The sequence below is a fragment of the Rutilus rutilus genome, assembly GCF_951802725.1.
Source record: "Rutilus rutilus genome assembly, chromosome: 13".
Classification (NCBI taxonomy): domain Eukaryota; kingdom Metazoa; phylum Chordata; class Actinopteri; order Cypriniformes; family Leuciscidae; genus Rutilus; species Rutilus rutilus.
In genome coordinates, this window is record NC_140218.1 from 17,476,032 (window position 1) to 17,503,972 (window position 27,941).

At 38.1% G+C, this 27,941-nt stretch overlaps 2 protein-coding genes across 10 annotated transcripts in view; both read left to right on the forward strand.

The window, feature by feature from the left end:
* Window positions 1-5,751, forward strand: part of ube4b (ubiquitination factor E4B, UFD2 homolog) — a 30,879-nt gene extending 25,128 nt beyond the window's left edge. For both annotated transcript variants that reach the window (XM_084429266.1, XM_084429267.1), the window contains 7 exons: window positions 5-131; window positions 525-669; window positions 913-1,047; window positions 3,370-3,561; window positions 3,651-3,825; window positions 4,471-4,617; window positions 4,745-5,751. In XM_084429266.1, the coding sequence (XP_084285392.1) occupies window positions 5-131; window positions 525-669; window positions 913-1,047; window positions 3,370-3,561; window positions 3,651-3,825; window positions 4,471-4,617; window positions 4,745-4,806 (983 nt within the window). In that variant the 3' untranslated portion in view covers window positions 4,807-5,751. The remainder of the gene's footprint in view (window positions 1-4; window positions 132-524; window positions 670-912; window positions 1,048-3,369; window positions 3,562-3,650; window positions 3,826-4,470; window positions 4,618-4,744) is intronic.
* An 830-nt stretch (window positions 5,752-6,581) lies between these two features.
* kif1b (kinesin family member 1B) overlaps window positions 6,582-27,941 on the forward strand; it is a 69,968-nt gene continuing 48,608 nt past the window's right edge. For all 8 annotated transcript variants that reach the window (XM_084427281.1, XM_084427286.1, XM_084427282.1 and 5 more), the window contains exons 1-2: window positions 6,582-6,886; window positions 9,429-9,570. In XM_084427281.1, the coding sequence (XP_084283407.1) occupies window positions 9,468-9,570 (103 nt within the window). In that variant the 5' untranslated portion in view covers window positions 6,582-6,886; window positions 9,429-9,467. The remainder of the gene's footprint in view (window positions 6,887-9,428; window positions 9,571-27,941) is intronic.

Consider the following 27,941-nt stretch of genomic DNA (forward strand, 5'->3'; position numbering starts at 1 on the left):
CCAGATGTGGAACACACTGGAGCCACAAGCGAGTTCTATGACAAGTTCACCATCCGTTACCACATCAGCACCATATTCAAAAGCCTGTGGCAAAACATTAACCACCAAGGCACCTTCCTGGAGGAGTTCAAGTGAGTTCAGTGTTTAGTTTTGAGTGAAATTTGAAATGGTAATAAACCGATATATCATCCAGGGGTGCGTTTCCCGAAAGCATCGTTGGCCAACTATGGTCGCAAGTTCCGTCGTTACCAATAGAGTTCAATGGACATTGCGATGAACTTGCGACCATAGTTGGCCAACGATGCTTTCGGGAAACGCACCCCAGGCTGATTGAGAAATTTGGTAATGGGGAAAAAAAGTTCATATTTTGTAAAATAAAAATAAAAAATAGTGTAAAATTAGATCTATCTATCCAGATATCAAATTATTTATGTAATTATTATTTTTCAAATTTGTTGCATTACAATTATTTTTGGTAAATATTTATTATTTTATACATTTTTCCTCTCTCATTCATTCTACAGCTCTGGTAAACAGTTTGTACGCTACATCAACATGCTAATTAACGATACAACTTTTCTGCTGGACGAGAGTTTGGAGTCTTTGAAACGCATCCATGAGATTCAGGAGGAGATGAAGAATAAAGAGCAATGGGACCAGCTGCCCAGGGTCAGCACATATCACAACTTGACCAATAATTCAGTTACCCACCCTTTTGAATGCATTATGCGTAGTGGATATAATGCACTATTGTGTCACGGAAAAACAAACAAACATTAGCTTTAAGGATAAAAGGATGAGGAGTGGGTTTTAAAGTGAATGGATGTTCTGAAGTGTTTCTGCTTTCATTAACATGTTTTGTTCTGCAGTTCCAATCAGGTCTAATTGAATGTGAAATGTTCTGATCCTCAGGAGCAGCAGCAGAGCCGTCAGTCCCAGCTGACTCAGGATGAGAGAGTATCACGATCCTACCTGGCTTTAGCCACAGAGACTGTGGATATGTTCCATATCCTCACCAAACAGGTCCAAAAGCCCTTCCTCAGGCCTGTAAGTAAAGAAATATGTAGCGCTGTAAAAACACACTCTGTGACATTGTTATTATCATGGCATATACACTAAACATTAAAATGTTTGGGGTCGGTAAGATTTTTATGCTCTTCATGGTTTATTTGATCAATTTGTATATTTATTTGATCAATATATTTATATAATATTATTACTATTTAAATTTTAGAATGCAGTTTATTCCTGTGATGTCAAAGCTGAATTTTCAGCATCATTACTCCAGTCTTCAGTGTCACATGATCCTTCAGAAAACATTCTTCTAATATGCCGATTTTGTGCTTAAAGGAGCTGTATGTAAGAAATGTATTTCAATTAATCATAAAATGGCCCTGATATGTCACTAGACATTAAGAAATCATGTCCATTTCAAATACTTATATCACTGACAACGATAGTCCGGCCAGGATATTGTCATTTAAAAAGTGAAGTTGCAGCCCTCAACTGATGTTGATGTTGTCATGTTGTGTTTTGGCCTGAAGCGCCACCCTCCACCTATCTACCAATCAGGAAGTCAGTAGTGTTTCAGCATCCGGGTTGCCAGCTCAGCTCTAGTTACCACAGCTGCAGCTACAAACGTTCACGCTGGATCCTGCAGCCTATCTGGCAACCTCGAGTCAGGGGGGAAGGGGGAGGGGATACACCGCTCTACAGTAATTTAAAAGTGATTGCAGTACCAGTTTTGGCCACAATCTTACATACGGCTCCTTTAAAGATTTCGTATTATTATCAATGTGGAAAACAATTTGGGTGAACGGGATTTCACCAAGTACATCAAAATCTTTGTTGATTCTGGAACAACATTCCAATCAACCAATCAGATTTGAGGGACAATTTGACAGTTTATGTCGTTTAGGCTTACAACCAGGGTTAGGTGCTTCTACATCAGTATTATCAGAGAATGTCTAATATGGCGAGAAGTTTCACTCTCACTACACTTCCGGCTTCTGAACTGGTTGCAGTTCCACTCTGATTCCATATGAGGGCGCTCACAGGACGAGTGCAGAATGAATGGAGGTCAATGGCGGTATACCCCTCAAAATCCACTTTTCTCAGGATATAATTTTTTGTCTAGTAATTTGAATGTTGTATTCGAAAGGCGATGCAAAGAAATGACACATTGCTGGGTGTTAGATTTTTTAGAGTCACTTATTTGCTTTAAAAAAGTCTTTCAAAATGTCAATGACGTCAGAATGCTGACGTCATTAGCAGAATGCTAGCGTGTTATGGGCAACAACAACTCAACCTGTAAGAAATCGAAAGGACATAAGTACTCGTTCATTCAACTTTCGACCTAAAACCCATGTTGAACTTGCAAAACCTACAATCAAATCTGAGATTTCTCAATGGCAATCGGGTGAGGGAGACAAATTTAGCCGTCTAGCCCCATTGACTCCCATTCATTTTGCACTCATGGCGAGCGCCCCCCAGTGGAACTCTGGTGGTACTACAACCAAAATTCGGTACAATAGGGCTTAATAGGGAGTGGACAGGCTCTCCGTAGACGGGCTCTGGTATTATTTACCCATCATTTCCCTCTGAATATAGTGATAACTTATGGGTTGGACTTAATTTTCGGACAGGAATGTTGTTGCAGGATCTACAAAAATGACCCAGAAACATGTCTGTCATGGCAAAATCACCAAATGACCAAAACAGTTGTGCTGCTTTATGTTTTTATGGAAACTTTGATACATGTTTGATTAATAGAAAGTTTAAAAGAACAGTAATTATTTAAAATTGAGATCTTTGTAACATTTTAAATGTCTTTAATTTCACCTTTTGATCAATTTAATGTGTTTTTGCTGAGTAAAAGTATTAATTTCTTTCAGAAAAAAAAACAAAAAACTTTCTTACCCCAAACTTTTAAATGGAAGTATATGAACAGCTAAACAGCTTATTAAATGAGTAGAAGCAGTTTAATAAACGCATCTAAGCAGGACAGTTGAAGAAACATGTTTAAGCAGACAACAAACAGATTTGCATTTGGAAGCTCCTAAAAAATGGTAGTAGAGCATAACAAAATCTATTTAGGTTTGCTTGTTAGGAAAAAGCATGAGGATTGTAATCTGCTGCTTGCCTGTAAATGAATCTCCTGCGCTCTGCTCTCTGCAGGTATTTATAGTCTTCAGGGAAAATTGAGCTGCTGCCAGGGTCAAAACATTGAGTTTATTCAGGAGATTTGAGAAAGGGCACTTCTAATGACGCTAATAAATAAATACTGCATCATAGGTTCTGTTTACAATGCACAAAAATGATAACATTTCTTGTTGGGATGACTGATGTATATTATATTGTATTGAACAGGAACTGGGTCCTCGTCTGGCTGCCATGTTGAATTATAACCTGCAGCAGCTATGTGGACCTAAATGTCGAGACCTAAAAGTGGAAAACCCAGAGAAATACGGTTTTGAGCCAAAGAAGCTCTTGGATCAGCTCACTGATATCTACCTGCAGCTGGACTGTGCTCGATTTGCTAAAGCCATTGCAGATGACCAGGTCTGTATTTACTCACCAAAATGATTTTAACTGTATTGCGAGACAAATAGTGTTTAACTCAAATGTATTTATTTTTTGCTCATTTTCAGCGTTCATACAGCAGAGAGCTCTTTGAGGAGGTCATTTCCAAAATGAGAAAGGCGGGCATAAAATCCACCATTGCTATTGAGAAATTCAAACTTCTGTTGGAGAAGGTGGAGGAGATAGTAGCTCGCAATTCTCAGTCTGAGATGGATTACAGCGACGCCCCAGATGAGTTTAAAGGTGAAGGGTCATCGAGTCTTTAGCTACGTCATACTTTGAATCATTCACTACTGTTTAAAAGTTTGGGGTCAGTTGTAAATGTTTTTGAAAGAAGTATCTTAGGCTCACCAGACTGCATTTATTTGATCAAAATACAGTAAAACGGTAATATTATGAAATATTACATTATATTTTCTATTTAAATGTTTTGAAATGCACCTTTTCAGCATCATTACTCTTCAGTCTTCAGTGTCACATGATCCTTCAGAAATCATTCTGATTTAAAGTGTTTCTTTGGTAACACTTTACAATAAGGTTCATTAGTTAATGTATTAACTAACATGAAATAACCATGAGCAATATATTTGTTAATGTTAGTTAATAAAAAAAACGCTGTTCATGTTAGTTCACACTGCATTAACTAATTAACATTAACTAAGATTAATAAATGCTGAAGAAGTGCAATTCATTATTAGTTCATGATAACTAATGTAATGCAACCTTATAGTAAAGTGTTACCTTCTACATTATAAATGTATTTACTGTCACTCTTGATCAATTGCAATGAATCCTTGCTTAATAGATACTGACCCCAAACATTTGAATAGCAACAGATTTACTAGTCGATTGGAGTTAGTAAATAACAGTGTGCTCCTACCTGAACAGACCCGCTGATGGACACTCTTATGACTGATCCCGTGCAACTTCCCTCTGGCAACATCATGGACCGATCCATCATTCTGCGACACCTCCTGAACTCTCCCACCGACCCCTTTAACAGACAGCCTCTCACAGAGAGCATGCTGGAACCAGGTACTAACCACACACCGCTTTTCAAAGATTGCTTCTTTCAGCCCAGAGTGAACTCTGTGGCTTGACTTTTTTTTTTATTTGTTAGACTTTATAATGCTGACTCTGTATTTTCCCCCTCTCTCCACAGTCCCAGAGCTGAAGGAGCGTATCCAGGCCTGGATGAGAGAGAAGCAGAGTGGTCGCTTTTGAGTTTTCTCAGTGAGCCAAGCTTGCCCCTCAGTTTAAATGTTTTTAATCACGCTGGAAGTAAACTGAAGAGAAACAGAAAAAAAAAAAAAAGATGACAGTACCCAAATTGTTTTTGCCTCCCTTTATCCGCTTTATGGAGCCACTGTCTGAAAGGCTCATGATTCTAAATTGAAACATAATAAAGTTTAGACTTTTGAAACATTTTGATTTCGAATTTGTATGTCTGCATACATACCAAGCTGAAAGGGCACACATTCTCACTCAAAACCGGATATATAAAGACATTCTTATATATATTCTTATGGATATATAAGACATTTTAATGGTTCTGACAGTAAACACTGAGGGTTCATGTTTATGAGATATTTGGAAGAATGTTGTCAAGTAACACCAGTATTTCCATTTTTACACTCAATAAACATTGGCTGTAGACATACAGTTTACAGTTCGGTCCCTAACCTGCCGTTTATTTGATATGGTTGGAGAAGTACAGCATATTTTAAATAAATTAACAAGCTCTAGACTGTCTTGTAGAAAATACAATAGATGTTGGTGTAAATTGATTAAGCATCAGATGGTGACTGACTCTGTATTTGAATTTTGTTGGTTGGTTTGCACACAAATCTCATGTGTACAACAATTTGACTCAAAGCTGAAGCAGAGCTGAAACCCTGGATCAAATAAGAGAATGTGAAGCTGTGTTGTAGCATGATCATCATAAAAATGCCAGTATATCATGTTTTTTTTGTTTTGTTCTGTTCAACAACATTTGTTTTGGATCATAAAGGGTCATCATCTCTTGTTATTAATGTTAACCCCAGTTGTTGGATTTCAGCATAAATTAAAGAGTTTTTCCAGTGACTTAAAAGGGTTTATCTGTACAGGAATTTGCTTCCTTTGTTACAAAATTCTTTTGAACTGTAATAAATGGTAATGCACACACAATGATAGCCATTGCACGTTTTTTTTTTACTTGTCCTCTTAAATTCATCATCCACTTTTTTCTTCTTTTTTTACAAAACATTTGAAATTAAGTTATTAAATATTAAATTGTTTCATGGATGACACTGGCCGTTGATTTAGTATAATTGAGATACTGTTATAGTTTTTGTTCTCCCTGCAATCTTCAGTTATTTTAGTACATCAAATTTAAATGAGAAATGCTGAAAAACTAAATTTTTGTTGCTTGAAATAAAGAAAACCAACTAAAAGTTTATATTTTTTACATTTTATTTCAGTTAATATTTATTTCAAGTAGAAAAATGTGTTTTATGGTAGTTTTAGTTAACAGGAATAACCCGGGGCACAATTTAGTCTGGCCACATTATAAAATAAAAAAATACATGATTGTCAATCAGTGGGAGAAAACATTTTAAGCGTGGTATATGAGGAAGCAGCTTCAATTTTGATTAATTGCTCACCTTTATGTATTGTTTTGAGAGGATTCAAGTCTCATGACTATTTTATAAAAATAATGGGTGTTATTATTTTTTGGAAGAACATTGGCTCCATCACAAAATAGGGGAGCAATATAGGATTCTAAACTGCTCTTTTAATTAATTTCTAATGTATAGCTATCCCTGTTTTATCCGTGTTTCTGCTAGGCGGCGCCCTTCACTTTTGTGTAGTATGATGCCACGCCACAGCGGATCGTAAGCGACCCTGCAGTATTGCGTCACAGCTGCCCAGCCCACCTTAGTTTTTCCTGCGTTGTCATTGGCTACACGACGCATTGCTCACACAATACTCAGTTCTTATTGGCCAGACTGTCTGTCATTCACGATGTTGACGCGGCAGTTGACGTAATCATTTCAGTAAATCAAGGCATTCATCCATATCCTAAGCCTGCTAGAGGAACGGTCCAACGACACCAGCATCAGCATAATAAAAACATCATCTTGCGCGGTGCTGGAGAATGAAACGGAGCTATAATGGGTGTATATAACAATAAAGGAGGTATTAAGAACTTAACCGTCAGTCTTTTTTGATTTTTGCTGCTGGTTGTAGACGTCATTGGAGAATTGGCACCGTGCAGGATTTCTATGGTGTTCTAGTCGTCTCTACGTGTGGATATAAAGCGGTAAGTCTCGTCTTTTCTCTAAGATGATTATAATACTTATACATTTGAGTTTGAGTATACATTGCCCGAGTTGCGTTTAGGAATGCGAATGAGTGTTTTGCTTTTTTTTGTTGCAGTTGATTGCTTTAGCGCAACTTAATAGTGGTATTATACTCTTACTGTTTATTTATATTTATACATGAAAATAAATGTTCAAATGACAAACCCATCTGAGGGTTATGCAAAGAAAGTCACCGAGTTCATAGAGAAGAAGTCCGATTAGTGATGGGAAGTTCGGCACATTTCCACGAATCGGTTCTTTCGAACAGTACCGGCTCAAAACTGATTCAGTGATCCGTATCATTGTTTCTCTCCAAAATCTCGTACTGTCACCTCAATCGTCGGTTATCAGCATCGCGGATTAGGTGGGTAAAAAACGATTCTCCGTTGAATAAGTCAGTCCGTGAGTTGTTGACTCCAGAACCTCTCGGACCTATTGTATTCGTGACAGCAGTTCATTCCGGCTGGGGAACCGGTTCCCAGCAAGGATCCGAATCAAAAGAACGATTTGTTCTCAAATTTGTTACCGTGCGATCCTCAAGGAAGCCAATTCATAATGTTACAATGTCATACTCGATTTAGTGCTTTTTAGAATAATTTAACGGTTTGATCAAATTTATATCTGTGGTGGATCGTTCTGACTTAGTGCAACTATGCCATCGCCGGATATGTTGTTGCTAGTCGCCCATCAATATCTAGTCTCCGTTATCAATCACAGAGTGAAGTCGCTTTATCCTTGAACGATAACGTTTTTAATGTGTTGTTTTAGTACCACACAATTCTATAAGAGTGGATCGAAAGAGAATTAGTTTGTCTTATTATTCGTCCCTGATGTAACTGTTAGACACACTTGTGTTTTCTCCGGCAGATTGATTTTCATGGGCGTATGCCTTTAATTCAGTGGATGACTACAAGGGCAAGGATGAAAACATCCTCTTTTTGGTGTCATGTGCTTGAACAGCGGACTGTTCATTTTTTCAGTCACACTCAAGAGATTTGAACTTCAAAAATAATTGCTGCATTGTCAGATTCGTCGTAATCCACAGCCGGTCGATAAAACCAGTACTAAATAACAAATGTCACGCCCATAAGTGATACATGCATTTTGAAAGGAAATAGACTGGCGTTGTTATGTGTCGGTGCATGTTGTTTCGATATGTCATGACGGTATTCAGATGTGTTTACTTGTGTAGTGAGCGTGTGAACACACAGGCCCAGCCCTGCTGCTGCTGCAGGCGAGCGGGCGCCATGTTTATGAGTCCGTGAAGGAACCATCTAATATTCCTGATAAACTACATCTCTCTCTCTCTCTCTCTCTCTCTCTGTGTGTGTGTGTGCTGGATATCTTCCTGCATACTATGGTATCACCTTTGCCCACCGGATGTTTAATAGGATAAATGGGTTGTTGACATATAACAGGCAGCTCTATGCACATTTTTATATTCAGATTTAAGATTTTAGGTAAAAATTTACATAAGGGAAAGTTTATGTCTTGGTACTTTTTCATCATTGGAATTATCATAAGCATTCCCACAGCCATGAAAAAATTCTAAAAATATTAGGAATTTTTAAAAAGTTAATTCCATGGTTTACCCCTTAAAGCCTGACATTTTTTTAAACAGAACAGTTTCTTGAACCTTTTTGACATTATACAAAAGAAAATCTAAAACCGTTTTGTATATTTTCTTTTTTGGCCTTTTATGGCCCATATATAGTATGATATAATGAGAATATCAAGCTCACACTGAGAGGAGAAACACACCTCAATTTTTCATTTCCATACCAGTCCATACCGAGCAAAAATATGCTTTTTGGTGCAGAATGTGTTTATTTATTTATATGGCAAAAAAGTACGATGAAATTCTGATTGCTTGTAATGTAAATCAGTCAAATTTTCAGTGAAAACAGTATAGCAGACTACTTGCATAAACTGCATAAAGGTATCTATCAGTCGTCACTCTATATCTCCCAAATATATCTCTTAATAAGGTAATATGTGGGGAAAAACATAATGCAATGCAATACAATAATGATTGCGAGATAATTTGCAAGTACAAAATTTTAAAATATGAATATAAAAGTTACGCTTAAGTTTACTTTATAAAATATAAAACTCAAAAATATGTGTACCACAGCCTAAATGTAGACATTTTTAGAATTATACTAAAAGGTCAATGGAGTTATAGAGTTAAAGTCATTGACATTTATATTTTATACTGCTTATTGTGAAAATAAAAATAATCCCTAATCTAATATCAAGTAAACAGAAGTTAATTAAAAAGTCATGGAAAATCACTAGTCAGAATCTGTGGAACCATTTATCATCTTTTTCTTTCATTGCATAAATTATGTTATGGTGCCTTCTGATCTATTTGGAAGTTTTGTTTACTCAATGCAATCTGATGAGATAATTCTGGATAAAGTCTGTGAAATGTGTTCTTTTACCTTTAGCCTAATATCTGTGGCAATGGAAGAAACAACATTATTTTGTTTCTTTTTGTAGGAGAACATTTTGTGGGATTGAATCACAACAACTTCAACCATGTCTGGCTCAGTGAAAGTGGCTGTCAGAGTGCGACCCTTCAATTCAAGGGAGACCAACAAGGAATCAAAATGCATTATACAAATGCAAGGGAACTCCACCAGTAAGTATATACTTGTCTCTATGGCTTTGTTTGTATTGTAAGCTTCTCGTTTTTGGTCACATGCCTCCAGACAAGGTGGCTCTAGTATATGCTTTTGGCTTTAGCCTATGAGATGTTCAGAGTTAGATAGCGTTCAAGTTTTATTGGAAATCTGCAACTTGAGTGACTGAAAAGAAAGAATAGAAGTGGAAATGATATTCTGTTTGATCTTGAAGGGAAGAAGAGCCTCTCTGTGTGAAATCCCCTTCCTTTGGAAAAATGAGAGGACTCAAAGAATTTCTGCCTGAGGGACTTTAGTGTGTTGAGGTGCTGAGTGTGAAGATACTGTGTGGCTTGAACCTGCCGCTCGGGTCTCTTGTTCATCAGTTTTGCATTAGTTTAGTGTTAGAGGAAGAGAGAGCCAGTGAAAGGAAATGAGTTGATGTTATCGTCCGTGTTTCGGGTGTTATCGTTATTACACCCTAATGAAGAAGAACGCCTGACCACACATTAAGAATTTATGGACCCTTTGATATAAAAATAGTTTCAGTCAAATTTTTGAACTTAAGAGTTTTATATACCATTATGATAATACTATTTGACTGACTCATTTGTAGAAGATGAAAAAAAAATCAGTCCTTGTGCATTGTGAGTGTAACTCGGCAAAAGAAATCAGTCCTTGTGCATTGTGAGTGTAACTCGGCATACTGTATTAGCTGTTTTTTGGACAACGTATGGGTTGTTAACGTCCATTTGCGTGCAGTGAGTCATTGTGCTCACTGAGATGTGATTCATCGAGCTGCTTTGAACAAGGTAACATTGAACACAGAAATGGTGGTGTGCTAATTCTTAAGATGCATTAAGAAAGAAAATATGGACCTACTGTATGTAACCTTTTCAATTGCAATGACAGCATGTCAGTGATAAATTACCCAGCGAAAGCAAGATGTAAATTGACACTTGTATTGGTTTTATAGGATGGATGGATGGATATCCTTACACGTTTTTCAATTCAATTCACTAGCTTTTGGTTCTGATTTCGATTTGATTTGATTATGATTAATTTGTCTATTTCAGTAATAATTAAGGTCAGTAATAAATAATCCAGGTCTACACTTTGTGTATATTCAAGTTTATATAGCCTGCACTTTATATTCATACAAATGAACTGGTTCATGAGTCATTTGGTCATCGAGGTGTAATAAACACTGGCTCTTGGGTTTTGTAGAATCAATTAAATGTGTTCAAAATAAGATTGAGATTAATTGGAAAATCAATATTTACCCAGCCATAGTTTTAACTTCATGAGGCTTCAAATCTCATGAAGGAGGATGCATTGGACTAAGTTAAAGGGGTCATGTCATGGATTTTTTTATTAATATTTTGCTACGTTCCCTGAGGTTCACTTATAATGTTAAGTTTTTTGCACAAAAAAACAAAGATGTGTATGCAGAAAAAGTATTATTCTATTGCAAGTGAGTGTTTTGAAAACATTATCCACATAAAACCCTAATTTACAGACAAACCGTTATGAAATTGTTTAATTTTGGATGATACCGATAGATAGCCGATACTACTTTATATTTGAAAGCCGATAACCGATATATTGGCCGATAAATCTAAATCTAAATTTATATAAATTTTGAGATCCTGATTACAAAAACAAAAGTCTCACCATTTTAATTAAACCATATTGTGGATGAAAATGAAAAATAAAAGTGCTAATTATTATTAATGATGCATCAATGTTTTTGAATATACATAAACAATATTACAACTTATGCACAAAATGACACAAATGCACAAGTGAACTTAAAGTGTAAGTTGCAGGTTAACCACCACAGCCAATAAATGTGTAAATTAAAGTGCTCTATATGTATATATTTAATTATTTCGGTCTTAAAATGCGTTAAAATAACATTTTTTGGGGTTTCTTCAAAGGTAGCGTGTTTTTTCAGTTACTGGGTGATGACGTCATAAGAGGAACTCGCAACCCATACTCTGCTAGATTCTTACTATATTATGGCTGTTTGGAGAACGACTGAGGATGTGGGAAACCATCAAATTCGTTATGGACCACAGCCCTACAATTTTTAACCGGTCAGGCGTGAGAGAGGGGAGCCATGGCACTCAAAGAGTTATTAATGCTTGGTGTGAGGAGAATTAATTAGTGGGTTGGCTTGGTGTCCAGGTGAGTAACGTTAGCTACGTTAGAGCTATCTACTTTTCAAAATATTGCCGTCATGTAGAATAGCAAGGAGGGACAACGACTGAAGACATTATTTACTTACAGTACATGGTGTCAGTCAAAATCAGAGCTGTAGAGATGCACACACTGCACAGGCATCAATCGCGAGTCTCATCGACGCCTCAAATGTCATGTAAGTTAACTTTATTAATACCCTTCCTCAATCCACGCGTTATCAATTTCTCACGATTTAATTAGCGATGTTTATTGTCAGAAAAGAAAAAGAGAGATCGATGTCCCCATCATTGTGTTTGTGTGGGCGAATCAGCAGTGGAGAGTATGTGCTGCCGTGAGGTGAACGCGAACAGCTTGACCTGCGACCGGCTGATCTGACGTGCTTGAACCCGTTTGTTTTGCGATTAGCTTACTCTCATTTCAGGCTGGATCACGTTCCCCTTTAAGTCAGCACACACGAGCATGTTTACAATGGAGTTATAATAATAATAATTTTTTTTATCAAATAAAACATACAACCAACTTTTCTGAAGTTATGTAAGGCAAATATAGCTGCTAGCGTACGGTGACTCTACTAGTGAGTTCCTCTTATGACGTCATGCCCCATCTAGTGGAAGGGAGCGGGAGCGGTTAAAACCACTGTTAAAAGTGCCAACTTTTCATATTATATCAGCATTTTGGTATAAAAAACAATGGTGGGCGGTTCTTATCTTTATGTTTAATAAACACATTGCATTACTTCGTGAAAAATTTTACCTGCAACTTACACTTTAAGCTAAGTTATGTGCTAGTCAGAATATGTAACTCCTGTTGTGGATCGCTCTTCCCGTAAACGCGCTGAAACACGGCAACTAAACCCAAAGAGTTCATAATGTTTTATTACAATAGTGTTCTCTTTATAATGTTATGTAGCCTATATGACAGACCCAATCATAGTGATTAATGTTGTGCATTGCTGTTTGAGCTGCGTGTGCTGAAGCTGAAGAGCTGAATAAACACTGGTAAACTGAAGACCTTTGCTAGAGGCTTATTTAACTCAACAATCACAATCGAGCTTGACTGTACACTAGTCATCTATTGGCTTTAATTATTCAGCCACATTTTTGTCATCCTTAATAGTTAGGCTGTGAGAGAGACGCTTTTGTCATATCAAACATTTTCTTCATTTACATAATTATTATTGGCCTAAACCCCATAAACAAAGGGGTCCATAGGAGGTACAAGGTCACTTGAGAGAAAGGCTGAGTTGCACAGGAAGTAGAGCTCAGAGACTGCAGTCACAGTGCACTCTAGCACATATGCGCAGACTGCGTACTGAAACCGGAGCGTGAGGTTAGCTTTCGGCCCACCCTCTTCATTAGGACACTACTGCAGATGGTATGCTGGGAATGTTGTCTTATACAGTGCTGAGCCGTCAGGGTCAAGGATGCTCGTGGCAGATACACACAGCAAAAAGCAGAACGACCTTAATGTTTGGTCTCTAGTGATTCGTTAGCTCTGAGATGTGGTAACCATGGTGATGTCCACTGCTTAGACTGCATCTTTGAGATAAATGTTTGTCTGGACCGTTTGTTTACCTTGTACTATGGTGTGTTCCTGTGAAGATGCTCTCTCCATTCAGATTAAAGCAGATATTCTTCTTCTTATCACTGTATCTGCTGCAAAATGTCTGTTTCTAGAGGAATATGTGGGCTTTTGCTTGAGTGAAGTATAAATATCGTCTTTGGAAGTTGAATGTTGCTATTCATGCGTGTGTGTTTTTTGTGTGGTGTATCTGAAAGAAGAGATATTAATAAGCATTGGGTTGTATGGAGATTAAACCTGTAAAACTTTCTCTCTCACATCTCTCTTGAGAGATCTTGGCCTCTTGCACTGAATCTATTGTTATTGTGACCTTTTCCTTTATGAAGGGAAAACTGTTGAGGGAATGAAAACTCATCTCTCTTTTCATCTTCAGCAGTGGTGTCGTGAACAAATATCAGCAAAGATTATTGAGTGGGGGATTTAAAGGGATAGCCTAGTTCACCCAAAAATGTACATTTTGTCATAACTTACTCACTCTCAAGTTGTTCCAAACCTGTATGAGTTTAATTCTTCTGTTGAACACAAAATAAGATATTTTAAAGAATTTTGGTACTGGTAACCAGACAGTTGAGAGTAACCATTGACTTTTTTTCCTACTATGGAAATCAAAGGCTACCGTTACCAACATTCTTTAAAATATCTTTCAACTTTTTTTATTTTTTATTATTTAAATAAAATACTTTTTTGTACTGTGGAACATAAATTATATTTTGAGAAATATTTTTTTGTTCATACAATGGAAGTCAATGGGCTCCAGTGTTGTTTGGTTCACAATAGGGATCATGGACATTTTTGTCAATATATCATTTCGACTTTCGAGTATTGTTTGGTATCAAAAATAAGTGGGGGGGAGGGCGTGTCCATCATGGCGATAATGAAAATACTTTAATTAAAACACTGTTATGAAAATGTTGACAAATAAAAATAAATATGACATGAATAGACCCCTTTTGCGCCGACGTCACAATTACTTCACGGCGTTAGCTGGAGGCAAAACAAACGGAAAACTGGAGGCCGCCAATACAAACCAGCACAGATTCGGCTACATAATAAGGAGCTTAAATTATTATTATTGTTATTAAATGTCATCTTGTTGTGTTGTTGGGTGCAAGAATCGACGTAGTACAGGCTCCAATTTGAAATTTCTAAATTATTGTGATTATTTGTGAATCATCTATGATTGTATACATTGTTTTGATTGATTGTGAATAGACTTTTTGAAGAACCTAGTAAGAAAGTGTAATCAAATCACATAGTATCTGGAATTTTTATTTCTAGAAAATATTCACATCATTAAAATTGCACTGTAATGTCACTCTTTACATTGTCGTCTTCTGTCTGGCCGTGGCGCTGGCTAGGCAGAACTGCGGATCGTAGGCTACAACACAAGTCGTGTACGTGACCATTTAGTACAGTTATAGGCATCTAAATATGTATATGCCCTCAGTTTCTCTATTGGGTAGGTGTAGAAGTCAGGCCACTCAACCGGAGGTAGCGTTAACATTAATCCTGTCAGATCGTCCATCCGTTGACTGAGCGTGTATGCCGGGTCCGCCAATCTGGGATGTCCGTTAAAATTAACTTTTGCAAATAACAATCGCGGTCCTGGACAGTGAGTGACCTTGCACATAAAGATAAAATCGGATTTTCTCCAGTCATTGTTAAAAAACAAGCTAACAAAACTTGCACACTAACGTTAGTGAAGCGGCCAGAGGGATCGTTCTGCCTCCGCCTAAGCTCCGCCCACAAAAAAACATCACCATGTTTACCAACTGAAAAGGGGTCTATATGTCTATCGAAAAAACATTACAACTCATATCTGCAAGTTGTGAAAAATGCATTCTATAACCAAACTCACATTTTCAGGACTCACAACCGCTTTCTCAGAAAACCTGTGCTGTGTGAACGGAACCGGACTGGACAATTAGTTGTCTGTCACGTCACGTAATGCAGTCTGAGAGAGATGCTCTGCACTGCACAAACTCGTTTCTCGTTTCAACATCGTGTGTTGCAGGTTTTCGTTTGTGGTTTCGCTTTCGGTAACTTACAGTCACTGTTCTCCACCGGAGCTGCTCCCGTCAGTCTTGTGTTCTATTTGCGACTCAAATGCTCCACTCTCCAGCCAGATATAAAAACTGCTGTCGGTTCATGAAGGTTTGATGTATGAACTCGCTGCTAGATTGGAATCTTTTCGTGTCAAAAGTGATAAGACACTTCAGTTTTATGGACGTTGCCATCTTTGATATTACTTTGGTCTCTGGCGCTATGCTGACTGATCGAGAATACAGGCTTGACTCCCATTGCACGTTCATACAGACAGTTATTCGAGACGCTACTGTGAGTTGCTGTGAGCATTTCGAGATTCACACCTGTAAGTAAATGCGGATGTCAATCCCAAAATCTGACAGTGTGAACGTAGCCTTAGAGGCTTGTGGATGGGATCATTTGACCAATAAGTAACCAACCATAATGGTCTAGCAACCACATTAGCAACAGTACTAGCTGCATACTTTGGAAATTCTGTTAGTATATAAAATGGTGTTCCTGTAGCTAATACTACTCTGACCTCTTATTTTAGACTGTTTCATCTCTGCTAATGAGATGGTGGATGGAGTCATCCTGACAGCAGGCCCTTGGGGACCGCCATCACAGACACAGGAGGGGAAGAGTTGTCTGTAAAAGCTTTGCACACTGAAATTGAGAGACAGAAAAGCTTTTATTGATTGAGAGAGAGAGAGAGAGAGAGAAAAAGGTGAAAGGAATTCATAGATTGATGTGGTTCGGACACTTGGAAGGTCATCTTGCTCTTGGGCTTTAAGTGCAGACAGAAACGATTGACCTGATTACGGATGTAATCCCGTGAGCGTACCTGAGGTCACCAGACTCCTGCATTAATCCCAGTGACCATTGCAGGTGCATGGGTGTAAACTCAAAATGCCACTTCTCACCTTGCAGATTACAGCTGCACCTGCCACTCAACCCGGTAGATGGACTTCTCAGTTTGGAGAAATTTGGTGACTCTAATTAAAATCCCAATTCAAGATGATCTACTTACATTTCATTTTAAGATATTGTCTATATTAAGAATTGGTTTTAAGGTTTTTTTTTTTCATCTTTAAATCATCTAAGTATATCATCTTTCCTTTAGGACTGTGTGATGATGTAAGGTAGGCCTGTTGCCATTATTACATAATTGCCCTTCTCAACCCTTCTAATCACCATGATTTGAAATTACCATGATTATTATATGCACTTTAAATTACAATCATATATTGCCTTGAATGCCTTCCAAAATAAGGGAATTTTAAGCAAATATTGAAATGATGAAAATATAAACACATTTAATGTGCATTTTATGCCTTTATTTGTGCTCCTAATTAACGTATTAGCACTTAAGTTTAAAAAAATTTTTTTTGCCATTACAAGTCAAGACATAAATGTATTATGGTCGGATATTCTAATTTTCATTCTACTGCTACTACTACTATTAATAATAATAATAATAATAATAATAATAATTATTATAATAATTATTATATAGGTTTTCTAACATGTAGTTGATTCTAAAATGTGTGAATATTTTATTAATATTTAAAATATTTTATAGCCTACATGTCAATCTGCCCCCTTTTGTCAGCCAATATGTCATGATCATGACAGCTCTATGCTCTAATCTGAGGTTTGATTTTGTAATAAGTAGTTTAACCCAGGAATGTGGCTTCAGTTTTTCTCTCTTAGTACTTGGCAGTTCTGCTTTTTCTGTGATGCCTCATTTCTGCCCTTCTTGTCAGCTGTTTTCCATTTAGCTTCCTTTTTTGGTTCCTCACACTGTGATGCTTGAAAAAAAACAAAAAAAGGTTCGATGTAGAACAGCTGTTGCAGACCATCACCGGTATACCTCAATCTTTGACCAGCAGTCAAGTTGCTGGCAATGTCTTATTACATTTGTTCCCTTTATCACTCCCCATCTGTAACTCTTAAACACCGGCTGCGTCTCAAACCTAGTGCGTTGTCTTGCTCTCTGTGTCTTATCTGAGCAGCTTGTCCATGTACAAAGAATTAAAATTGAACATCTGAAGAAACTGGCTTGGGATGCAGTGTGTGTGTGTGTGAGAAATACTCTCAAGTTATTTTTTCAACTGATGTACTGTGATGAACTGTGTTTCTGATTTACTGCAGGCCAAAAATAAAACCTCGCTAATAGCATAAGTTGGGGCTCTCTGACCAGCTGTAGAAACGAACAGGCTCATAAACACTTAAAGACCACAGCAGCTTGTGAATATATGAAATATGAGTGATGATCCGAAGTCGCCCTACATTCATATTCATTTAAAACACACATATAATTGTCATCACAGATTTGCAGTTTCTCATGAACTCTTGTATTTCTAAAGTACACTGGTTTGCAATATATTTACAAAGAGTTTGACATTATCATGTTGCTATACTAATGCTGCAAAACTCTGATAAGCATAAAAATAGCACACGTAAATATTGGGTATTTTAGATTACACTAACTATTAATCTATACTTTTCAGTGAATGAAGTATAATTATTTATAATCATTTCCCTTCCCTGAGCTTGTTGCAGTGTATAGCCGTGGCCAAAAGTTTTAACAGTGACATAAATTTTGAGCTTCGCAAAGTTTGCTTTTTTCACGTTTCTATGGTAGCCTGACTTCGTCATACTTATATTCTAGGCAGAATGTGAGTCTGATACTGCTCCATAGGGCTTTGAGGCGTGTCTTAACCGAACCAGGAAAAAAACAAAACTCTGCACTCAATTGGATAGACCTACAACCAATCAGAGCAACGCAGTAAGTGACGTATGTAGAGCGAAGCAACACCGTTGTGGACCGAGCTCAACTGCACACACGCAGGAAGAAGTAGTAAAGTAATGAGTAAAGTAATAATAAAGCACTCCATGAGTGCGACCAAAGGAGAAACCACAATGACCACAGGGTTTTCATTCTTCATTTCGTCCCATCTTCTTAGCGACCATCGGAGTCAGCTGATAAATGAAACTTTTGCCGAATCCCGTAGGAAGGACGGCAAACACATCTTTCCGATCGACAAATGCCTTGATTGCGGTTCTCTGTTGTTCGTCTTTTAAAATTAATGCGCTGTCGATTTCTTTTATAACAGACGCGATCTAAACACCTCAATTCTCCTAAACATAGCGGAATCTAAACATCTCAATTCTCCTGCTGCAGTCGTCTTTGTTGAAAACCAATTCAACCCAAGCGCTCTTTGGTGACGTGGGTGATTACGAAACCGCAGATCATCTGTCCATCATCGATTAAAGCCCGCCCTGGCAATTTGATTGGCTCGGCCTTCTGGGAGCCGAGCATAATTACTCCTCAACGGATCGAGTCCAGACCGAACTTCCCGACCAAAAAATGTTGTGGGCGGGGTTCGGGCTGGCACCCAGGCTATTTCTATGGTATACTGGTAAACAATATGTCCTTCATAACCTCTGCAATTCGCTCTGGCATGCATCAGCATCTGGGCCAAATCCTGACTGATGTCGATCCATTCTTTCCTTATTAGTGCTCAGAGTTGTGGACTTTTGTTTGTCCACTCGCCTCTTGAGGATTGACCACAGGTTCTCTACAGGATTAAGATCCAGGAGGTTGCCTGGACCATGGATCCAAATTTTTAATGAAATGATCTCAGAGCCACTTGATTCTTGCCTTATGACAAGGTGCTCCATCATGCTAGAAAATGCACAGATCATCACAGAATTGCTCCTGGATCATTGGGAGAAGTTGCTCTTGCAGGATGTTTTGATACCATTGTTTATGCATGGGACTGAAAAGCAACCCCACACATGTATTGTCTCAGGATGCTTCACTGCTGGCACGACACAGGACTCTTGGTAGCGTTCACCTTTTCTTCTCTGGACAATTGATTTTCCAGATGTCCCAAACAGTCAGAAGGGGCCTTCATCAGAGAAAATAACTTTGCACCATTTTCTCCTGTCCAATTCTTGTACTTCCTGCAGAACTTCAGTCTGTCCTTGATGTTTTTGCTCTAAAGCCTGGGACATGCCAAGCTGATGTCAAAGAACTAGCGGTGGCGAAAGCTGACCGTGTTGCCTCTCGTCGGCTGTGAGTCGGCCAAAAATCTGCGCTTAAACACACCAAAAGGACTACTTGCCACTGTCAACTAGCACGTGTGTTCTCTGCCTGCGTTTAAGAATATCAGTGTCTACATCAGCAGATATCAATAGGTATTTTCGTCATTCAAAAAGGGAAACTGAAACTAGAACTACAGATATACAAACTGTGAACAAGTCAGGGCTTGGTGACCATTTTGAATGTCAGTCATGCTGATCACTTTCTTAATTCCAGTTGGAATTTTATGAAAATATTTACGCATTGGAATGCTCAGGCAAGATGACGTGAAATTATAACAGCCTGTGCTGTCTGGGCTTCTTTGCTCGCTTTCATCGCTTTCACTTTTATTCTTGTGCACTGACGCTAAGCTGAACAGCCAATCAGAGTTCTCTCTCTCACCGCCGCCGATTCAACATGCTGAATCGGGCCAAAAAACCCAGATGGCGTCCAACTAGAGGCAACCGACGTTCAAAGAAGGCCAGACATTGCCCGACTGTCGCTGTGTCTGTTGGTGTGTCATGGGTTTAAAATGCTGATTTTTAACAGGGTCAGCTTTAGGGTTAGGGTTGGGGGCAGCTTTAGTATCCAGAAACCATGGTTATTATGGTAAATTTGATAGATTTCATAAATCTTGCAGATGAATTTCTATGTAAATGCAGTTTTCTTATCATCCAAAGATAATCTATTTACACAGGACATTTCCTTGTACAGGGAAGCCGGCTGTTTGCTGTGCCAGTCTGGTCTGTAATTACCCATATAGCGGGGTTGATCTACTGGAGTGGTGCAGGATGAGATGAGCCGGAGGGCGGGTGGGAGGTCCGGCCTTCGTCACGTGCACGAGAATGTGAGAGAGCATCACAGGGTCGTGCTTGGAATGGTGGTATTTTCTTTCTGCTATAAAGACATGGATGCATAGACAGCAACTGCAAAGCGGATGAAATTAGGCCACAACAGTTCTCCATCCACGTCAGACTGAGAGTCATGTTTTCACCTCCTCCTTGTGGAAGTTAAGGACAAGCGGTTATATCACCTCATGTTCACAATTAATCTTATTGATGTAAAATGACATTCCACTTCCTGGACTGTCTGCAGTGAGTTAGAAAAACAGCAGTTATTACTTGTTATTCTGCTCCAGTGAATCTTAAAGTCATCATGAAACTACAATCACTACTCCTTTTTACTTATTTAATGTGACACATTTCTGAATGAAATGTGATATTCAGTGAGAAAAGGATTGATTAGATTGTGAAAAGTGCTACTTAAATTATTGTACACTACCGTTTAGAAAATTGGGGTCAGTTATTTGTTATTTTTGTGTGTGAAAGAAATTCATATTGTTTTATGCAACAGGGAGGGATGCATTAAATTGATTAAAACTATCAATAATAGACTTTTACACTGTTACAAAAAAATTATATTTCAAATAAATGCTGTTTTTTTCAACTTTATACTTATAAAAAATATCACTCTTTTCACCACATTGAATAGTAAGAAACGTTTCTTGAGCACCAAAGCAGCATATTAGAATGATTTCATGATTTCAGATCATGTGACACTGAAGACTGGAGTAATGATGCTGGAAGTTCAGCTTTGACATCACAGGATAAATTACATTTTAAAATATCAAAACAGATAAAAGTATTTTAGTTGTAAATTAATAGTATTTAATAATATTGCTGTTTTTTTTTACTGTGTTTTTGATTAAATAAATGCAGTCTTGATGAGCATAAAATGCTTCTTTCAAAAACATAAAAAAATCTTTCTGACCTCAGATTTTTGAAAGGTTTATTACAAAGCACAACAAAATACAAAACAACAGTGACTCATAACATTTGTTTTTTTTAAAATAAATTATAAAAACTATTCATAGTTGGAACCCTCTGCTTTGTAATGTAATAATTAATCATAATAATTAATCATTATTGGTCATTAATAAAATGACCAATAACCTTAACCGTCATCAGAGAACCGTGAACATGCAAATGTTTTGTTCATTTTTCTTTTTTAAATATTCATTTTAAAATCTCGGGGCGTAATTCTAGTAAATATTTTAGGTCAAAGGGGTTCGACTGACAAAACATTTGTGAGTCCCTGCTCTAATACCTTTCTTTGTCTCCTTTGCTTTACCCATTGATTCTCTCACTTTCCAACTATCGTTCACTACCATCTCTCTCTGTCTCTCTCTCCAATGCTGGTTTCTGTCTTAGAATCCTAGTGAACTGGGAACTGAATGTGAGAGTGGCAGCAGATAGAGCTTTGTAGTCCAGGCACGGCTAATCGTGGCCACTACTTTTATTCATTCTGTATTATTCATGGCAATGAAAAGCAGAATGTAGTAGAAAAACATTGAGTCTGTCCTGGCCGCCAGTCATTTGGCATGGTGTACCTGTAGTCTGGACTCTGTCTGGAGATGGACGCCTGATCTGCACTCGCGTCGAAAATTGCGGTATCACATGCTTTCAATGCCCTTCAGCTAACCTTGAGTTTACAAAGAAAGGAGTTTAATTAATCACTTCTGCTGTTCCTTAGATGTTAGAATGGTGTTATTAGTCATCTAGGATTAGGCATCAGGTCTCTTGGTAGCGTTAACTCATGGTGCGAAGAGTGCTGACTCAAACTCGCCGTCCATTGAATCCCACAGACCAAAGACCAATGCATCTAACAGTGTTGTCGTCCAAATGCTGAAGCTGTATAGTGGGCAGGATGATGAACAGCTCTTTTAAAGTTCACTTCATTTTTGTGGTGGGAGGAGTTTAAGGATCTCTCAGTTCACATCAGGCCGAAGTCATCATGGTGTTGGTGTAGACACAAAGAGACGAGCAAACCCAAAGCCCAATGAACAAAAACATGTGGGCTCAGAGTTATTCTGTTTCTCTGTCTTTGCTCCTTGTCTTTCTCTTGGCCTAAATATTGATCATTATTGTGAGTGGAATTCATGTTCTGAAATGAAGCAATCAAGAGGCTGTGCATGGCAATGATTTTACCATAGTCAGGGTCTTGTTAACTACAATGTGAGTGGTTATAACAGTTTATAGTAGTGCACATCCTTCTGTAACTTAGTTAGCCTATTAGCTTGGAAATCCAGACCTAAATCTAAAAGATTAATGGTCTGGCGTCGACTAATGAAAATCGCCCAGCTCAAGGGGCGGCACCGAGCGTGCATTTGAAAATCTCACTGCACGCAATTGGATAACACTACGACCAATCACAACAATAAACCCCAGCTACCAGCGGAGCTAACTGGTAGATTATACTCTTACCGTATCCGGTCGGCAAAACAGCAAAAACGTCCTTCTTGCAAAGGAACGATTCGAGCGGCGTCTTCTGTTCCTGTCTTAGATAAAAAGCCAAGTCTAACTCGTTCATTGTAGCGGCCAAAGCCGTTTCAAACAACTGGTGTTCATCCATAGCCATCTTGCAATGTTTACTAATGACTTCGACGTCACAGCGCTGTCATCATCTGTTTAGCTCGCCTCTGGCCCGCCTATATCAGATAACCCGATGTGATTGGTGCAGCTCAGATCGAGGGGCATATTTAATGAGCATCATTACTCGACACCAGAGTAACTCGCTGAGCAAATTCAACTTGTGCTCTCGCGAGAACTCTGGATTACCAGGGTATTAGCCTATTGCTTTTATGAAGAGGCAGCAACAAAATACATACATTTTTCAATAATGTAACTTATAATAATAATGTACCAATAATAATTTATTGAAAATATAAAATTATTAATAGGTTAATTTTTATTTATTTAATAATTTTAACTATTATTTAAAAAATGTTTTGGGCCATTCAAGAATGTGAAGTTAATGTTCTTCCTATTAGCAGTAGTGATAATAACAATTTTTAAATTATTAATTAAATTGTTATTTATTTATTTAATTTAATGTTTATATAACAATATTGTTGAGTCATTCAATAAGATGAGGTACTATCAAACTCTGCAGTCTTTATTCGTCAGCCTATGTTTAGCTGGGTGATCTGTAAAACGAGTTCAGCTTCCTGGACTTTCCCGTTTCCACTGGCGTGGTGGTTTTATAAGGAGTGGAACGTGTCTGCTGGTCTTGACTGAAACTGAAGAGGTGTCATACTCTCTCTCTGGCACTGACAAATAATATGCTGCTCTGAACCTGATGCTGTTTTCTCTGGTGTACAGTATGTTTGTGTATGTATGTAGGCACATTATCGTCACACTGTATGTACGGTGCTGACATGAACTTGGCTGTGCTTCAGGAATTCAGAATAAGAATAGTTTGCAAATCACAGAAGTATCCACCATACACAATCTACTGGATGCAAGAAATTCAGCATTTTCAACTTTCAATTTACCTTCTTTATTGCTGGCATGTTCTTGACACATACACGTACGTATATACGTTTGTGTTTGTGTATATACTGTAGGCTAGCACGTGTCCCATGACAATTTGCAGAGTGTAGTGTGTCAGGAAGGTCTGAGTTCAGAAATCTGCCCATTCCTTCCTTTCGCTGAGGTGCTGTCAGTATGTGAGGCAGCACTTGCCATCTGGTGCTACAGAAATAGACAGGGCACTCCGGATGACATCTTGACAGCTGGGTAGAGCTTCGCTTTTCTAGTGATTTCTATCTCGCATCTCCCTTATTTCACTTATATCCAGTGCTGGAGATAATCATTCAATCATTCAGTGCTCTCATTCAGTCCCCACCGAACCACCTCTCTCCTGTCTGCTTTAATCAAACATGATCGAATCTCATAAATCAAACTTTTCGAGTCAAGAAAAGCAGTCCTGTTAAATCTGACAGTTGTACAAATCTGTAGCATGGTGTATGTAGAGTCATACCATCCAGCCCTATACTCACCTTCTCTACCTAAAAAAATATAAAATGTCTTTTTCAAGAGTTTCATTGTGGTAGGTCTCTGAATAACTTCATAGGCCTCTATAAAGTCATAACAGATGACCTCATGTTTTGTACAGGGCCTGGCATTCTCTGGCGGCGGTGCTTGAGCTCAGTATTGTTCTTCAGCCTTCCTGTTTTCATTCTCTTTCAGTAGCCGACATGAAATCTGCGTGGACGGCATGCTGAGGCTTCACTGAGACTTCTCAAAAGCAGTAACTGAGCCCAACACTGCTCAGAAGCAAGTGGATGAGCTTAAAGCTCTGTCTGTATCCTGAAATGCCCTTCCATAAACAATCAGATATTGTTATGATGTCAAACAGCAGTACGATGTTTATGAGGAACTTGCAGTGATGGGAGGAAGTCGCACTTCTTTTTGTGCACCACAACATCTCTGCACTGGTGTTTTCCATTGCTCAGTGCAATATTGCATTGATATATTAATACTCTGTTCTCTTGCTGTTTCGAAAGAGTCATTGGTTTAACCTTCTAATCCACATGTTGTAGTACATAATAACAGTATCACTTTGCTAGTAATGGTGAAAAGAGAAGAGTGACAAACTCCTCAAGGGTTTGTGGGCACAGCCCGTGTGGTTCAAGCTGCTATACACCCTTGGCATTTGCTAGTTTCATGATGATTTGTGGTTGCTTTTGATCTTCAGCACCTGTGAGAAGAAAGTGGAGCCTGTGTGTTGCTCTCTACTGCCTCAACAGGCAGATGGGTGTTCAGTCCACAGATCATTCCAGATGGGAACACACTCTGTCCAGTTTAAGCTTTCCTCTTAAGGAAACGGCAGTATACAGTAGATCTGTGTTCGCAGATGCCATTCTGGGTGTAAATCTTGGCAGGTGGATATTTGTTTTGCTATATGTTGGTCTTCTTGGGTATTTTCTGTTGTGCACTGTATAACAAAAAGTGGCTAATTGTAAAATCCTGGCAGTGGATTTTAAATCCAATGGTTAATCAATAGTACAGAAACTTTTTCTGGAACCAAAAGTTTTCTGTAAGCAGCTAAAATGTACTTTCCTCTGCAACTTAAGGTACTCCTGAGGATATATTTCAGATGTTTAATGCCTGTTTTTTTGTTTGTCGTATAATAATGCCTTAAAACCACTGCAGGCTGTTAGCAGTGGATATTGATTTGCCTCTGGACTAAAGAGCAAAGTCTCATGGGGTCCGGAGCAGGAGACACATATTCCACCGCATTAGGCCGGGCATGCCTGCGATTCTCAGGTCATCTCACACTATCTGAAATAAGCCCAGGTTTATCATCACAGTCTGAAAGTTGATGCGCTTTGAGCAGACAGATGGGTTTTTCATTCTTTCCTCTAAGCTTTTCCTGTGCACATGCAGGTCAGCTGGTGTAGTCTGCTAACTCATTTAAAATCCCTCCTGCTTGAGTTTCCTACAGTGATGAAAGCCATTAGCCTTCTTCGTGCATCTGTACCCAGGCTTCCTAGCAGGAAGACAAACGTGTGTGTGTGTGTTTTTGTGTCATTGTGCCAATTCACCCCTGAGTTGGTTTGTCAATTGGCTGCAGAAAGTGAGCATTTGCATAATTGTTTCTCTCTGGAATATCTTGCCGAACCACTGTTGTATTTGTGTGTGCAAGTGAGTTAAACGTCCAATCAGACTTCGTTTTTGATGATCACATGACATTAAGCTGGTCTCAGCTGAAGAGGACTGGGGATTGGGGTCAGGACATTGTTTGGGAGGAGTGAATAGCACGTTTAGTTTTGTATTTGCATAATGACCGGCTCTCCGTTGGCTGATGGTTTGTGGTCTGCTCAAGCGTTTTATCTAAACATAATTGTGTGAGTTGAGAGGCTGTTTTGAGAGGTTATTCACTCAGTTCAGCCACCTCAGTAGCAATTAGCCTCATGTTAGCTTCAAACTGTCATTCACAGACAGCTTTGAGGAGATGGGCCTGGCTAGCTACACTACCCTTGGCCAGTGAATGCTGTTCATTTTCATATTCGAACAAAAAATTGGCTATTTTGGGTTAAAAATAATTATAACTTTTAAGGTAGTATGGTATACCCTATTCAACAGTAGGATACATTTTGAATATAGTATACTGAATCCCTGATACAAACAAGAAGATTGTCAGCTGCTTTCAGTAATGTAATAAAATATTCACTCTGACAGCTCTATCCCAGGGCACACTTACAGGGAGGTAATTCCCACAGCGAAGTGTTTCTCCCTTTTAGATAATTATTTAGTCAATGATCATGTTTTTCTCCAGTCTTGACTTTAAAACTTAAACATACACATTTTAAATATGGCCGCATAAACCAGAAGTTGCGACCGACTTTACTTTTACAGATTGAAACTATTAAATAGAGGGCTGTTTTTTCCAAGTCGTCAGTGGTGGAATGCCAATGCCAACAGCTTGCTCAGTTCACTGTTCATATGTATTGAATCTTCTCAGGCCTAATGTGTGGCTTAATGTCTAATTTACAAATCCTAATGCTTTCATTTGAAGCTTTTTACATGTTCAGCCAGATTTAAGGGATTTTCAAACATGAATATGTGAATTTTTAACAGTCTAATGGCATTACAATTGTCACTTAATTTGGGTTTGATGTTTCAAGCTTGAAAATTGAAAACAGCACACGTCTTTGAGGGGGAGGTACAAAATTAAATTGTATAACGCAGATGATGATTCTGTATCCCACTGATCAGTGTGGTGGTCGTCATGGTAACAGGCCTTAACTTTTGCTATGGCTTGCGTGAGCAGTTTTGACGTAGGAGACATGAATGGCAAGAGATAATTTGAACTCTTTGTGTTTTCATTTCCCAATTAAATTTTAGGGACTTTAATACGTAACAGGAAGTGTTTATATGGGCTTTGAAAATGGGCATTTACAGTGCTATGCATAAGTTTAGTATATAAAAATAAAAAAATCATCTTTTGGAAATTGAACTTAATGCCTTAATTTAAAAAATTAGGAAAAATCCAACCTTTAAGGACACCAATTTTCTTTGTGAATGAATAATGTATCGTAAATACATAAATGTTCTTCCTTAAAATACAGGGTGCATAAGTTTGGACACCCCTATGTTAAATTCCCATAGAGGCAGGCAGATTTTTATTTTTAAGTATTTTTTTAAGTATTTTTTTAGGATACTATGCATCCTGATAAAGTTCCCTTGGCCTTTGGAATTAAAATAGCCCCACATCATCACATAGCCTTCACCATACCTAGAGATTGGCATGGTTTTATTTCAGTTAGCCTAATAGCTAGTTTGATTTGCATTGAGAGATGATCTCATGGAAAGTACCCCATGCCAATCTCTAGGTATGGTGAAGGCTATGTGATGATGTGGGGCTATTTTAATTCCAAAGGCCAAGGGAACTTTATCAGGATGCATAGTATCCTAAAAAATTTTTTTTTTTTTATACTTAAAAATAAAAATCTGCCTGCCTCTATGGGAATTTAACATAGGGGTGTCCAAACTTATGCACCCTGTATTTTAAGGAAGAACATTTATTTATTTACGATACATTATTCATTCACAAAGAAAATTGGTGTCCTTAAAGGTTGGATTTTTCCTAATTTTTTAAATTAAGGCATTAAGTTCAATTTCCAAAAGATGATTTTTTATTCCT